General features: G+C 67.6%; 3 protein-coding genes across 4 annotated transcripts; 2 read left to right on the forward strand and 1 right to left on the reverse strand.

Annotated features, from left to right (window-relative positions):
- Positions 1–1,173: 1,173 nt before the first annotated feature.
- On the forward strand, positions 1,174–6,495 carry CDC25B (cell division cycle 25B; the record flags this gene model as incomplete). The annotated part of the gene is made up of 16 exons (XM_084286559.1): positions 1,174–1,339; positions 1,530–1,643; positions 1,737–1,788; positions 2,323–2,364; positions 2,496–2,532; positions 2,640–2,732; positions 2,817–2,936; positions 3,154–3,288; positions 3,525–3,599; positions 3,857–4,027; positions 4,150–4,245; positions 4,400–4,462; positions 4,555–4,653; positions 4,882–5,015; positions 5,916–6,027; positions 6,148–6,495. 16 exons carry the CDS (start codon positions 1,174–1,176, stop codon positions 6,286–6,288), a joined length of 1,650 nt encoding a protein of 549 aa, XP_084142685.1. The 3' UTR covers positions 6,289–6,495.
- Positions 6,496–6,827: 332 nt separating this feature from the next.
- Positions 6,828–8,191, forward strand: AP5S1 (adaptor related protein complex 5 subunit sigma 1). Its single transcript, XM_084286670.1, has 2 exons — positions 6,828–7,055; positions 7,732–8,191. Exons 1-2 carry the CDS (start codon positions 6,859–6,861, stop codon positions 8,141–8,143), a joined length of 609 nt encoding a protein of 202 aa, XP_084142796.1. The 5' UTR covers positions 6,828–6,858; the 3' UTR covers positions 8,144–8,191.
- Positions 8,192–9,535: 1,344 nt separating this feature from the next.
- LOC311209428 (C-type lectin domain family 4 member F-like) lies at positions 9,536–11,600 on the reverse strand. Of its 2 annotated transcripts, XM_084286761.1 has the most exons (7): positions 11,498–11,600; positions 11,271–11,387; positions 11,097–11,171; positions 10,976–11,023; positions 10,726–10,877; positions 9,833–9,945; positions 9,536–9,745 (listed from the first exon to the last, which is right to left on the reverse strand). In XM_084286761.1, exons 1-7 carry the CDS (start codon positions 11,550–11,552, stop codon positions 9,589–9,591), a joined length of 717 nt encoding a protein of 238 aa, XP_084142887.1. In that variant the 5' UTR covers positions 11,553–11,600; the 3' UTR covers positions 9,536–9,588. The 2 variants fall into 2 exon arrangements, with proteins under 2 accessions (XP_084142887.1, XP_084142888.1); XM_084286762.1 differs by lacking the exon at positions 10,976–11,023.
- Positions 11,601–13,682: the final 2,082 nt, after the last annotated feature.

A 13,682-nucleotide genomic window follows, 5' to 3' on the forward strand; every position in this document is an offset into this window, starting at 1 on the left:
TATTTTATTTTATTTTATTTATTTATTTATCTTACTTTATTTTACTTTATTTTATTTTACTTTATTTTATTTTATTTTATTTTATTTATTTATTTATTTATTTATTTATTTATTTTATTTTTTGGGGGGGAGGGGGGGCAGCGTCCGAGCACCCGGCCCCCCCCCCCCCCGCGTCCCACCACCCCCCTCCGCGTCCCCCCCTCTTACGCCCCCAGCCGTGCCCCCCCCATAACACCCCCCCTGTACCCCCCCATCCATGTACCCCCCCCCCCGACCCCCCCATTGCACCCCCCCCACGCATCCTGCCCGCTGCACCCCCTCCTTGCTCCCTCCCCGGCCCCTAACCCGCCCCGGCCGTGCCCCCCCCCGCCCCGCACTTCCCGGCCCCGTGCCCCCCCCCCCGTGTGCCCCCCCCCGTGGGGCCGGGCTTGCGGCGGGGCCGGGCTCGGGGGGGCGGCGCCGCTGCCGCTGTTATTTTTCGAATAGGGACTGGGGCGGCACCGCCGCCTGCGGGGGCCCCGGCTCCGGCCCCACACCGCCACCCCCCCCCCCCTTTATCTTTCATTTCTCTTCTTTTTTGTATCTTGTATTTTTTTAATTTTCTTTTTTTTATTATTTTCATTTTTTTAATCTTTTTTATTTTTTATCTCTTTTCTTTTTTTTTTATTTTTTAAGTTTCTTTTCTTTCATTTTCTTTTCTCTAGTTTTCATCTTTTTCCTTTTTCATCTTTTCATCTTTCATTTTTATTTTTTAACTTTTTAATTTTTCGTTTTTCTTCTTTTTTAATTTTCCATTTTTCCCTTTTTCATTTCTAATTTTTTACTTATTTCATTTTCATTTTTTTCATTTTTCATTTTAATTTTTATCTTTCATTTTTTATTTTTATTTTATTTTTATTATTTTCTTTTTACTGCATTTTTATCTTATTTTAATTTTTATTTTATTTTAGTTTTTATCTTTCCATTTTAATTTTTACCTTATTTCAATTTTTATCTCCTTTCAATTTTTATCTCCTTTTAATTTTTACCTTATTTTACTTTTTATCCCCTTTTACTTTTTATCTCCTTTTAATTTTTACCTTATTTTAACTTTTACCTTATTTTTCTTTTTCTCTCCTTTTCCTTTTTACCCCACTTTACCATTTCTGCCTCTTTTCCCGTTCCCCCCCCCCCATGGCGGCTCGGGGCGCCCCCAGCCCCCGCCGTCCCCGCGGGCTGCCCGGGCTGGCGGCGCTGCTGGCGGTGGCGGCGGCGGGGGGGGGTGGGGGTCCGGGGGGGTCGTCGGGGATGTCGCCGGTCACCACGCTGGCTCGCGACATGGACAAGCTGGCGGGGCTGGGCAGGTCAGTGTGCGGGGGGGGCTTTTTTTTTTTTGGGGGGGTGCTTTATTTTTTTTTGGGGGGGTGCTTTGGGGGGGGGGGGGGGTGGGTGATGTTCCTGGGGGTTTCACGGCCCTGGCGTGGGGCTGGGGGCGTTGTGGGGCTGCGGGTGGTGGTCCCAGCCCCGTGCCCCCCCCCCCTTGTCCACAGCCACTGTGACACCCCCCGGAGGAAGGCTCCGGGGGGGCCCTTCCCTGGCCCCCCGCTGCCGCCTGGCCCGCGCCTCCTCGGGCTCATCCCAGAGCTCCGACGCCTCGGACGCGGGTGAGTTTTGAGGGGGGGGGGCACGGGGGGGTCCCTTGGGGTGTTCCAACCCCCCCCCCCCACAACCCACCCCCCCCACCCTGTCCCCCCCAGGACTGGGCCTCGACTCCCCCACGCAGGAGGACCCCGACGCCCTGGAGGACGTGTGAGTGCCCCCCCCCCCCCGGGGAAACCCCCCCTGTACCCCCATAAACACCGCGTGGGGGGGTCCCAGGGGGCTGCAGACAATCAGGGGCAGCCCCCCCCCCGGGCTGTGTGTGGTGGTCCCCCCCCCCCTTGCACGGTGCCGCCTTTACCCAAAATCCAGCCCGGGGGGGGGGGGGCAGGAAGCCACCGCCTGTTCCGGGTGGTGCTGGGCGCTGGGGGGGGGCAGGATAAAATGGGGGGGGGGCTTCAGGAGGGTCCTGTCCCCCCCGTGCCCCCCCCCCAGCCGTTGGCTATGGGCAGATGGCTGCTGGGGGCCAGCTGGCGGGGGCAGCGCCGGTGGCCCCCATTAGCATACAGGTGGGCAGCGGGACCACCCGCGGGCCCCCCCACAGCCTGACCCCCCCCCCAGGGCTGTGCATCAGCCAGAGGAAGCCCTGAGGGGCCCCCCCCCCCCAAAAAAAAAAACACAAAGCAGTGCCCGGGCTGGGGGTCCAACACCCCCTGACCGCAGCCCCCCCCCCTCTCCCCGCAGCTTCGAGAAGGCCGTGCTGGGGGCCGGCAGGGTCGTCACCGAGTAAGTTTGGGGGGTGCCCCCCATCCCCAGACCCCCCCCCCCGAGGCTGGGTCACCCCTTTTTGTGGGGGGGGGGGGTCCCCACGGCATGCGGGGGGGGGCACATTGATCATTCCCCTCCTTGTCCTGCAGCAACAAGCTCCTGGCGCGCAGGATCCACTCGCTGCCGGTAAGTTTTTTTGGGGGGGGCAGATCCATGCAGGAGCACAAGACCACGGTCTGGGGGGGGCCGTGCAGCACCTCTCACCCCCCCCAAAAAAAAAAACAACCCCACAGCCACGGCTCCTGGGGGCCAGCCCGGCCCTGAGGAACATCTCCAACTGCAGCGAGTTCAGCAGCCCCCCCGCCAGGGAGCAGCCCCGGGATGATGTGAGTGGGGCTTTGGGGGGGGGGCTCGGGGAGGGGGCAGAGGGCTGCTATAACGCTGTGCCCCCCCCCTGGGCCTTCCCGCAGGAGGGGTTCGTGTTTAAGAAGCCGCAGAGGCCGGGGCACCGGGGGCGGCTGCAGGCGTCGGAGGGGGGGTCGGGGAAGGAGCCGTTCGCACGCAGACCCAGCTCCGCGCCCAGCCTGCTGGTGAGAGGGGCTGGGGGGCCTGGGGAGGGGCCGGGGGGGTCGTGGGGGGGGGCTGCTGCTGCTCACAAGAACCAAATCCGTCAGCCTGGGCACCCATGGGTGCGGGGGTGGCACTGTGGAGGGGATCGGGGGGCCACATCTCCCATCGGGGAGCACCATGGGGGGGCCCCAGCTCTGGTGGTGCTCAGCCATGGGCTGTGGGATGTCCCCCCCCCAGTTTGACACCCCCGAAAAGGAAAACCTGCCCGAGGGCGAGAGCCCCGTGGTGCTGCGCCGCTGCTCCCTCACCTCCTCCATGGGCGAGGAGGATGATGATGGCTTCATGGAGATCCTGGACGAGGAGGAGATGAAGGTACGGGGGGGGGGGGGGGCTCTGCTCTGCACCGTGCCCCCCCCCCCCCCGTGTCCCCCTCCCATTTTTATGACTGCACTGAGTTCCTGGGGTGGGCGAATCCCTACGGCTGGTGACACCCAGGGGGTGTCGGAGCTCAGGGACACCCCAAAACTGGGAGTGGGGTGACTGAGCTGCTGGGGGGGGGGGCAGCAGGGCCGAGCCCCTCACTGTCCCCCCCCCCACCGTGGCAGCAGAGTGACGCCGAGGTGCCGCCGGGGATGGCGAGCCTGCTGACGGCCCCGCTGGTGAAGCAGGAGGAGGCAGAGCCGGTAGGTGCAGCCCCCCCAAACCCCAAAGACCCCCCCCCAAAAAACTTCCAGCTTGGCTGGAAGCCCCCCCAGGGGGCAAAAACTCCCTGGCTGGGGGGGGGGGGGGGCAGCAGCAGCCCCAGGGCTTGGGGCACATCCTGGGCTACCGGAGCTGGGATCCTCGCCCCGGTGGGGGACCGGCGGAGCTTGTGGGGTGGGTGGGCATTGCGCAGGGCACCCACATGGGGTTGTCCCGTTCTCCCCCCCCCCCCCAGAAGCCCCCCACCAAGCGCAGCAAGTGCCGGCAGCTCTTCCGCTCGCCCTCCATGCCCAGCAGCGTCATCCGGCCCATCCTCAAGCGCCTGGAGCGGCCCCACGACAGGGACACCCCCGTCAAAACCAAGCGGCGCCGCAGCGTGGCCGGCACCCCGGGAGAGGTGGCGGAGCCGGTGGGTGACTGGGGAGGTGGTTTTTGGGGGGGGTCTCCTGCCCGCCCCCCGTGCTCCTGATCCACTCCTGGGGGTGTTTTGGGGTTTGTTTTTAATTTTTTTTTGGTCCTGTTTCCTGGCAGAAAGCGCGGCTGCTGCGCTCCAGGTCCTTCTGCCAGGAGGAGATCGAGAACATCCTGGCCAACGACCACCGTGAGCTCATCGGGGACTTCTCCAAGGTGGGGGGCTGGGGGTGATGGAGGGCACGGGGTGCCCTCAACCCCCCCCAAAGTCCAGGGTGGCCGCAGAGCCCTGCTGGGGGCGACCCCAAGTGGTGAGCCCGAGCCGGGTGGGTGCCCCCAGTCAGCCCCTGACCCCGCACAACGCCCCCAGGCCTACCTGCTGCAGACGGTGGAGGGCAAGCACCAGGACCTCAAGTACATTTCCCCCGAAATGGTAAGGGAACGGCCCCGGGAGGGGTCCCGGGAGCCCCCCCACCTCGCCCCCAAGTGCCGGCGGGGGGCTGACGGGCTCCTGGCGCCCCGCAGATGGTGGCGGTGCTGAGCGGGCAGTTCAGCAGCTTCATCGACAGCTGCGTGATCGTGGACTGCAGGTACCCCTACGAGTACGAGGGAGGCCACATCAAGGTCAGAACCGCTGCTGCTGCACCCCGGGGGGGGCTCGCCCTGCCCTGTCCGAGTTGGGGGGGGGCGTTAAAAATATCAAACGCCGCGGGTTTGGGACGCTCTGAAGGCGCTGAGCAGCGTCGCAGAGGGTGCTGCGTGTGCATGGGGTGGCGTGGGGGGGGTCTCACCCTGGCAAAAGGCCGGGGGGGCAGCGGGCTGAAGGCGCCTCCTGCCCCCCCCCACCCCCAGGGTGCTGTCAACCTGCCGATGGAGCAGGACGTGGAGGAGTTCCTGCTGAAGAAGCCCATCGTGCCCTTTGACGCCAGCAAGCGCGTCATCCTCATCTTCCACTGCGAATTCTCCTCCGAGCGGGGACCCAGGATGTACGTGGGGGGCCGGGGGGTGGCTCTTGGGGGCTGGGGGGGGCGGCTCCTGGAGCTTGGGGGGCTGCTCCTGGAGACCAGAGGCTCTTGGGGGCTAGGGGCTGCTCTTGGGGGCCTGGGGGGCTGCTCTTGGGGCCAGGGGCTGCTCCTGGGGACCAGAGGCTCTTGGGGCTCGGGCGGCTGTTCTTGGGGGCCAGGGGCTGCTCTTAGGGCCTGGGGGCGGCTCTTGGGGCTTGGGGGGCAGATCTTGGGGCTTGGGGGGCTGCTCCTAGGGGCCGGGGGCAGCTCCTGGGGACCAGAGGCTCTTTGGGGCCAGGGGGCTGCTCCTGGAGCCTGGGGGGCTGCTCTTAGGGCCTGGGGTCTGCTCTTAGGGTCTGGAGGGCTGCTCCTGGGGGCCAGGGGCAGCTCTTGGGGCTTGGGGGGGTGGCTCTTGGGGGCCGGGGGCAGCTCCTGGTGACTGGGAGGCTGTTCTTGGGGCCGGAGGCTGCTCCTGGGGGCCAGGGAGCAGCTCTTGGGGCTTGGGGGGCAGCTCCTGGGGGCCGTGGGCAGCTCTTGGGGGCTGGGGGCTCTTGGGGCTTGGGGGGCGGCTCCTGGAGACCAGAGACTCTTGAGAGCCGGGGGCTGCTCTTAGGGCCTGGGGGGCTGCTCCTGGGGGCCGGGGGTCTGCTCTTAGGGTCTGGGGTGCTGCTCCTGGGGGCCAGGGGCAGCTCTTGGGGCTTGGGGCCTGCTCCTGGGGACCAGAGGCTCTTGGGGGCTGGGGGGCTGTTCTTGGGGCTTGTGGGGCAGCTGTTGGGGGCATTTCTTGGGGGCCGGGGGGCTGTTCCTGGGGCTTGGAGGGTGGCTCTTGGGGACCAGCACGGCCTGCCCCAGGCCTACCCCAAGCATTCTGCCCCCCCCCAGGTGCCGCTTCGTCCGCGAGAAGGACCGCGCCTGCAACGAGTACCCCCACCTGCACTACCCCGAGCTCTACGTCCTCAAGGGGGGGTACCGCGAGTTCTTCCCCCAGTACCAGGTGAGCCCCCACGACCCCCTCCTCACTTCCCAATACCCCCGGTGCCAGCAGCAACCCCCCCACCCCCCCCCCCCAGTGTCCCGGGGGTCTCTGACGGTGCCGGGTGCCCCCCCCCCCCAGGCACACTGCGAGCCCCAGGACTACCGGCCCATGCACCACGCCGACTTCAAGGAGGACCTGCGCAAGTGCCGCCTCAAGAGCCGCACCTGGGCGGGCGAGCGCAGCCGCCGCGAGCTCTACAGCCGCATCAACCACTGCTGAGACCCCCGGGACACCGGGGGGGGGGGGGGGCCCACCGGGACCGGCACCGGGACCTGGGGGGGGTCTCAGCTCCCCCCAAAGGGGGGTCCAGGCCTCGTCCTGCAGCACTTGCAGCCCCCTCCCGGGGTTTGTGCCCGCTGGGGGGCTGCAGAGAAGCACTTAGAGCCCCCCCCCACACACCCCTCGTGGGTCGGTGCCCCCGGTGAGGCTGTGGGGGGGGGGGCGGTGCAGTGGGACCGGGCAATAAACGGGGCTGGGGCCTGGCAGGCTGCCCGTACTTCCGGGTACAGGCAGCGGCTTCACCGCCTCGCCCTCCCTGCTTGAACTCCGCCAATCACAGCGCGCCTTCCGCGTCGGTTCGGCCAATCGCGTGGCGCCGCCGTCACGCGCAGGGGGCGGGCCGCGAGCCTCGCCGCCCGCCCTGCACCCGCTTCTCCAATCGGATCCGAGCGTCTCCGCGCCAGCCAATCGCAACGCGTTGAGATGGGTGGGAGGGAGGAGCGTTAGCCCGGCCCCGCCCCGCTCCCACGTGACTCGCGGCGGGCCGGGGGGTCGCGGCGCGGCGTTGCCATGGTGCGGGCGCTGCTGCTGCTGGCGCTGGGCGACCCCGGCCACGCCCCCGCGCCGGGCCACGCCCCGGGCCACGCCCCCTGCCGCGTGCTGCTGGCGCGCTCCTTCGAGCCCCCCGGGACCCCCCCAGGGACCCCCCCAGAGTCCCCCCCCCGGCAGCGCCTCCGCCACAAGGAGCAGCTGCTGGCAGCGGCCAGGTATGGGGGGGGGCTCGGAGGGACCCCCCCGGGGCTGTGGGACCCCCCCCAGGGGCTGTGGGACCCCCCCCCGGGGGCGTCCTGTTTGGGGGGGGGGCGCTGGGCTCGGTGGGAGGGCTGCGGACCCCCCCCAATACCCCCAGGGACAGGGGACCCCCATTTTGAGGGGGGTCTGGGCTCAGTGGGACCCCCCCAGCACCCCTACTGGAACCCCCGGGCTGTGGGACCCCCCCAGTAGGAATCCCATTAGGGTGGGAGGGGAGGCTGGGCTCAGTGGGAGGACTGTGGATGCCCCCCCAATACCCCCAGGGATGGGGGGATCCCCATTTTGGGGGGGGTCTGGGCTCAGTGGGACCCCCCCCAGTAGGAATCCCATTGGGGAGGGGGGAGTTTGGGATCAGTGGGAGGGCTGTGGACCCCCCCCAGTACCCCCAGGAATGGAGGACCCCCATTTTGGGGGGGTTCTGAGCTCGGTGGGACCCCCCTGCACACCCCCTATTGGGACCCCTGGGCTGTGGGACCCCCCCAGTAGGAATCCCATTGGGGAGGGGGGAGTTTGGGCTCGGTGGGAGGGCTGTGGACCCCCCCCAATACCCCCAGGGACAGGGAACCCCCATTTTGGGGGGGTCCTGAGCTCGGTGGGACCCCCCCAAACCCCAAATCCCCCCCCCCCCAGACAGATCGCCTCGCACTGCCACCTCCAGCACTCCTCCTGCGGCCGCCCCCCGCCCACCCCCCAACTCCCCGAGGACCCCCCGACCCTCCAGCACGCCCCGGGGGGGCTTTTCCAGCTGCCCCCCGGCGACCCCTTCCCCGAGCCCACCCCGGTGGCTTGGCTGGGGGGCTCCGGGCTGGCCCTGGCCCTCCTGTGCCACCCCCGGGACAACCTGGCGCTGGCCGAGACCACCCTGCGGCTCCTGGCCCCCCGCCTGCTGCCCGCCCTGCGCCCCCCCGGCCCCCCCGGCCCCGGGGTCCTGCTGCGCCCCGACGCCGCCGACCTGCTGCTGGAGCGGCTCCTGCCCCGCGGGCAGCTCCTCTTCCTCACGCAGGCCTTCCTCCAGGCCGGGGACAGGGGGGGCGCGCGTTGAGATGGGGATACCCCCCCCCCCCCTGCTATGGGGTGTGGGGTTTTGGTTTTGGGGGAAAAAAGGGGGAATGGGGGTGCGGCGGGGTGCTGGGGGAATAAAGGTGTGTGATGGGGAATGGTTGGTGGGGGATTAATGGGGGGGGTCGGGGTGGGGTGGGGGGGTCAGGGTGGGATGGATGGGATGGGGATGGGGATGGGGTTGGGGTTGGGATGGGGATGGGATTGGGATGGGATGGGGATGGGATTAGGGATGGGATTGGGATGGGATGGGGGTGGAAGGGGGATGGTACTGAAATGGAGATAGGATGGGGATGGGAATGGGATGGGATGGGGATGGGATTAGGGCTGGAGATAGGATGGGGATGGGATTGGGGATGGGATGGGGATGGGATTAGGGCTGGAGATAGGATGGGGATGGGATTGGGGATGGAAGGGGGATGGGGATGGGGTCACGGCGGGGCACTGGGGGGAATAAAGGTGTGTGATGGGGAATGGCTGTTGGGGGATTAATATGGGGAGGGCTGTGGGGGGGGTCATGGGGATGGGATGGGATTAGGGTTGGGGTTGGGATGGGGATGGGATTGGGATGGAAGGGGAATGGGATTGGGGATGGGATGGGGATGGAAGGGGGATAGGATTGAGATGGAGATGGGATGGGGATGGGATTAGGGATGGGATTGAGACGGGGATGGAAGAGGGATGGGATGGAAGGGGGATGGGATTAGGATGGAGATGGGATTGGTATTGGGATGGAGATGGGATGGGGGTGAGATTGGGATGGGGATGGGATTAGGGGTGGGATGGAGATGGGATGGGGATGGAAGGGAAATGGGATTGAGGATGGGATGGAAGGGGGATGGGATTGGGGATGGGATTAGGGATGGGGATGAGATTAGGGATGGGATGGGGATGGGATTTTGAATGGGATGGGATTAGGGATGGGGTGGGATAGGAATGGGATGGGATGGGGACAGGCTATTGGAATGGGATAGGGATTCGATGGGGTGGGATACAACAGGACGGGATAGCATAGGACAGAACACTTGGTTGGTTTGGGTGGGGTGGGGTTGCACAGACCCTATGGATCCCATACCCCCCCCCGAGCACCTCGGGGCTCCCCAGGGGCCGGGTGCTGCGGGCAGGGGGCACCGGGGGGGGGCTGCGGGGCTCTGCCCACCCTGGGGGGGGGGGGGGCAGCACCGTGGGTGCCCCCAGCACCGGGACCTTCCTGGCCCTCACTGGGGGGGGCTGGGGGCTGCGCACGGGGGGGTCCCGGGGCAGGAATGGGGTGGCCATGGGGACACCGGGGGGGTGGCAGAGGGGGCACGGGGGCGCACGGAGATGGGGACACCGGGGGGGCCCGGCGGATGTTTAATCCGATTTAATTGGGGGCAGATGGGCACCACCCGCCTCACCCCGGGATTGGGGGGGTTGGGGGGGGGGGTCTCAGGGCCCCCCCAGGCCCCTCTTGCAGATCCAGAGGAAGGGGACGTTGCAGTGGTGGTCGTTCCAGAGCCCGGTGCCCACCGGGTGGATCTGGGCGCACCCCTCGCGGCCCTGCTGCCCGTGCTGCTGCCGGTCCGGCTGCCCCGGCGCCCAGAAACTGGGGGGGGCACAGCATGTCGGGGGGGGGCCCAGCAGGGTCCTGTAGCCCCCCCCCCCTCGCCCCAAATCCCCGTCGCCCCCCGACCTGTTGGCCGGGCTGTACTCGGTGCCGTCCACCCAGCGCCAGGTGTCGTTGGGGCCGCCGTCCTCCAGCCCGATCCAGTAGGAGCCCCCCCGCGCCTCCCGCGCCAGGAACTCCTGCAAGGGGGGCTCAGGGGGGGCAGGGGGCGAGTGGGGGGGTCGGGGGGGTGAATGGGGCATGGGGGGGCGTGAATGGGGGCGCAGGGGGTGCATGGGGCAGGAGAGCGCATGGGGTGGGAGGGCAGGGGGCTCATGGGGCAAGGGGGGGCAAATGGCACAGGGGGGCACAAGGGGCAGGGGGGTGTAGGGGGCAGGAAGGCACGGGTAGGGGGGTGCACGGGGTATGGGGTGTATGGGGTGGGGGGCACAGGGGGCAGGGGGTGCAGGGGATGGGGGGTACATGGGGCAAGGGGGGCAAATGGCACAGGGGGTGCATGGGGCAGGGGGGTGTATGGGGTCAGGGGGCACAGGGGTGCATGGGGCAGGGGGGGCGAATGGGTCACAGGGGTGTATGGGGTGGGGGGGCATGGGGTCAGGGGGCACGGGGTGCATGGGGCAGGGGGGGCAAATGGCACAGGGGGTGCATGGGGCAGGGGGTACAGGGGGAAAAGGGGTACATGGGGCAGGGGGGCACATGGGGCAGGGGGGCGAATGGCATGGGGGGCACAAGGGGCAGGGGGACGCATGGGGTAGGGGGTGCAGGGGGCAGAGGGGTGCATGGGGCAGGGGGGTGTATGGGGTGAGGGGGCACAGGGGGCAGGGGGGTGCATGGGGCAGGGAGGTCAAATGGCACAGGGGGTGCATGGGGCAGGGGGCTACATGGGGCACGGGGGGCAGGGGCAGGGGCAGGGGGTACCCAGGGGTGTCCGCAGGGCGCAGCCCCCCCCCAGCTCCCACCTGCTCGTCCCAGCTGGTGATGGAGGTGAGCTGCGCCTGCCGGGAGAGGCAGAACTCCCTCGCCTGGCGCCAGGGCTTCTTGTCCCAGGAGAAATAATAAATCCTCCCCCCGTGGTACCGCCAGCCCAGCCCCAGCCCCTGCAGCCAGCGTCCTGGGGACAGCGGGGGGGCTCGCTGCAGCCGTGCCGGGGGGCTCACGGGGGGCGCACGGGGGGCACAGCCCTGCCCCGTCCCCACGTCCCCACGTTACCCAAAGCGTCCCTGCGCCTCCGTGCCACGTCGGGGCTGTCACTGGGGCCTGGGGGGGGGACAGCAGGGACAGGAGCCTGGCACAGCCCTGCCCGCGCCCCCCTCCCACCAGGCACACTCACCCTCGGGGCCGGGCAGGGGTCCCAGCACCTCCAGCTCTGCCCGTGCCACCCGCAGCTCCGCGCGGTCCCGTGCGCCTGGGGAGGGCGGGGAGGGGGTCAGGGCAGCCCCAGCCTCCCTCCTGCCCCCCCCCCCCTCACACAAGGGGCGAGGGTCTCCAGCCTGGTTGTGCTTACGCAGGGTGGCCACGGCCGTCAGGGCGGCCCCCAGGGCCAGGAGGGTCGCCAAGCCCACGGCCAGCAGAGTGCCCAAAACCCGGCGGGACGGGGGCGGCCGGGCCCCCAAATCCAGAGCTGCGGAGAGACGGCAAAGGGACCCTCAGCGGGGGCTCAGCCGGACCCCCAGGACCTGCACCCGGGGGGGTCCCAGCCCCACGGAGGAGCCCCGGGGTCAGGGTGCTCACCGCGGGGGTAGCGGATACGGAGGTTTTCGTACAGGTTGGGCCCCTCGCTGCCCATCCTGCTGCCCCCCGTGCCCGCCGCCGCTTCCTCCCCGAGCCCCGCACGCGGCCGCCGAAGCAACCGAAAGTGCCAGGAAAGGGAAGGAGGCAGCCGGGGGGGGGGTGCCACCACCCAGGCTGGACAGGGATTCCCCTATCCCAATGGGGTCAGGCCTCCGCGCAGGGCTTGTGGCCACCCCATTGGGACACCCCACAGCACGGGGGATCCCTGTCCCGCACCCCACAGCCAGCCCTGGGCTGCGGTGCCCCACGGGTGGCTCCCCTGGGGGCACATCTGGCTCGTGGGGACGGCACGGGGGGGGCAGCCCCAGCCGTGCCCCTGCTCCCGAGCACCCCCCCGGCGCAGCCCTGTTCCGCTTTTTTGCCCTCAGATGCAGAACCGGGTCCGGGAAACAGCGGGGGAAGGCTGGGGGGGGGTGGGGGAGGGCATTGGGGCCGTTTCCTGGGCTCAGCACCCCCGGTGTCCCCCCCCCAGCACAGCCCTCACCCATGCGCCCTTCCCCGTGTGCCCCACACCTCGCTGCGGGTGCCCCGGCTGAGTTATTTCACAGCTTTCTGGGTGTTTTTTTTTTTTTTTAATTATTATTATTATTATTTTGGTTTCTGTGTGTGGTTTTTTTTGTTTTTTTTTTTTTTTTTGCCCCATCCATCGTGGTGCTTGGCGCAGGCTCTGGCAACAGCTCCAGGGATGAGCCGGGGATGTGATTCCCCCACCCGCCTGCAGCCCCTCACCAGGCTCAGCCCCAGTGGCCCTACTGGGATGAACTGGGAGCCCTCGTCCCCCCCCAGGCCGCTCCTGCACAGGGCTGAGGCCCCCCGGGATGAGGGGTCCCGTTCTCAGCACCCCCAAAGAGCTCCTGGGGCCAGGAGGGTTTGGTCCCTGCTGCTGCGGGTGTCCTGGACTCGATGATCCCTGGGGGTCCCTTCCAGCTCGGGGGGTTTTATGGCCTTGGTGTTTGGTGCTGGTGGGGGTCCCGTGGGGAGCAGGGGGAGGTCGGGGTGGGGTGGCTGAAAGCCCCAGCACGGGGAGCTTCACAAGGGAGGCAGACTGAAAAAAAACACCGAAAGAAGCAGCCCCAAAACCGAAGCTGGCTACCCAAAACAGCAGCACAGAGCCCGCTGGGTGCATCCAGAGCAGCTCAGCACGATGTGGCACGGCCTGAAAGGAGGGATGGGGTCACCGGCTGCAGCCCCTGGGTTATGGGGTCAGACACCATCCCGCCACCAGCACCACCAGTACCACCAGTACCAGCACCACCAGATGGCTCTTGGTGGGGATTCCTCTGCTTCAGCTGTGAGCAGCGGCTGCCCCAGGCTCCCCCCCTCCTTGCCAGGCACTGGGCAGGGTGCTGGTCCCTGCTGGGGGGGCTTTGCCATGCAGACTGGCCGCGTCCCCATCCCCTGTCGGTGCCAGCAGCTCCCCCAAATGCGGGGGGCAGCCCCAGCTGGGGAAGGGGCAGCCTCTCCCTCCAAGCTCCCTGGCACAGCCCCGGCGTTTGGCAGTCACCACAACCAGGGGTGCCTGTCACTGCCCCCCCAGTCCTCGCTGTGGGTGGGGGGTGCCCCAGGCTCCCTGCACCCCCGCTGCCTGCACCCAAATTCTTGCCCGGCCATTCCAGGCTGAATCTTCCTGACGAGGCACCTCAGGAAGATGTTTTGTGCTGGGGCTCTGGGGGAGCTCACCCGCACCCCGCAGCCCCCCGGCGCTGTTGGGAGCCCTCCTTGTGGCACCCACACCCCGAGCGTGCCCACGGCCTGATGGCAGAGCTGCTACAGCCCGCACCCCCGGGGCTCCCTGTGCATGAGGAGCTCCCTCTTTTCCAGGAGTATGTTCCTGTCCGTCCATCCGTCCATCTGTCCGTCCATCCATCCACCTCAGCACCAGGGCGCGCTGCCAGCACCCTGGGGTGTCCCCGGGGCACCCTGCGAGGGGCAGCGGCCACGCTCGGGGCCGGGAGAGCGAAGGCAGCCGCGGGCAGGGGCACCGGAGGCACCGGAGATGCTCGGGGGATGCGGTTGAGACCGGGGGGGTCTCGGGTTGGGGGTCCAGGTGCGGGTTTTCCAGGAGATCCCAGGATGCGGGGTCCCCGGGCGGGGGTCTCCCGGGGCCGGCAGCGCTCGGGCACCG

Source organism: Netta rufina, assembly GCF_964035555.1.
Source record: "Netta rufina genome assembly, chromosome: 4".
NCBI lineage: Eukaryota > Metazoa > Chordata > Aves > Anseriformes > Anatidae > Netta > Netta rufina.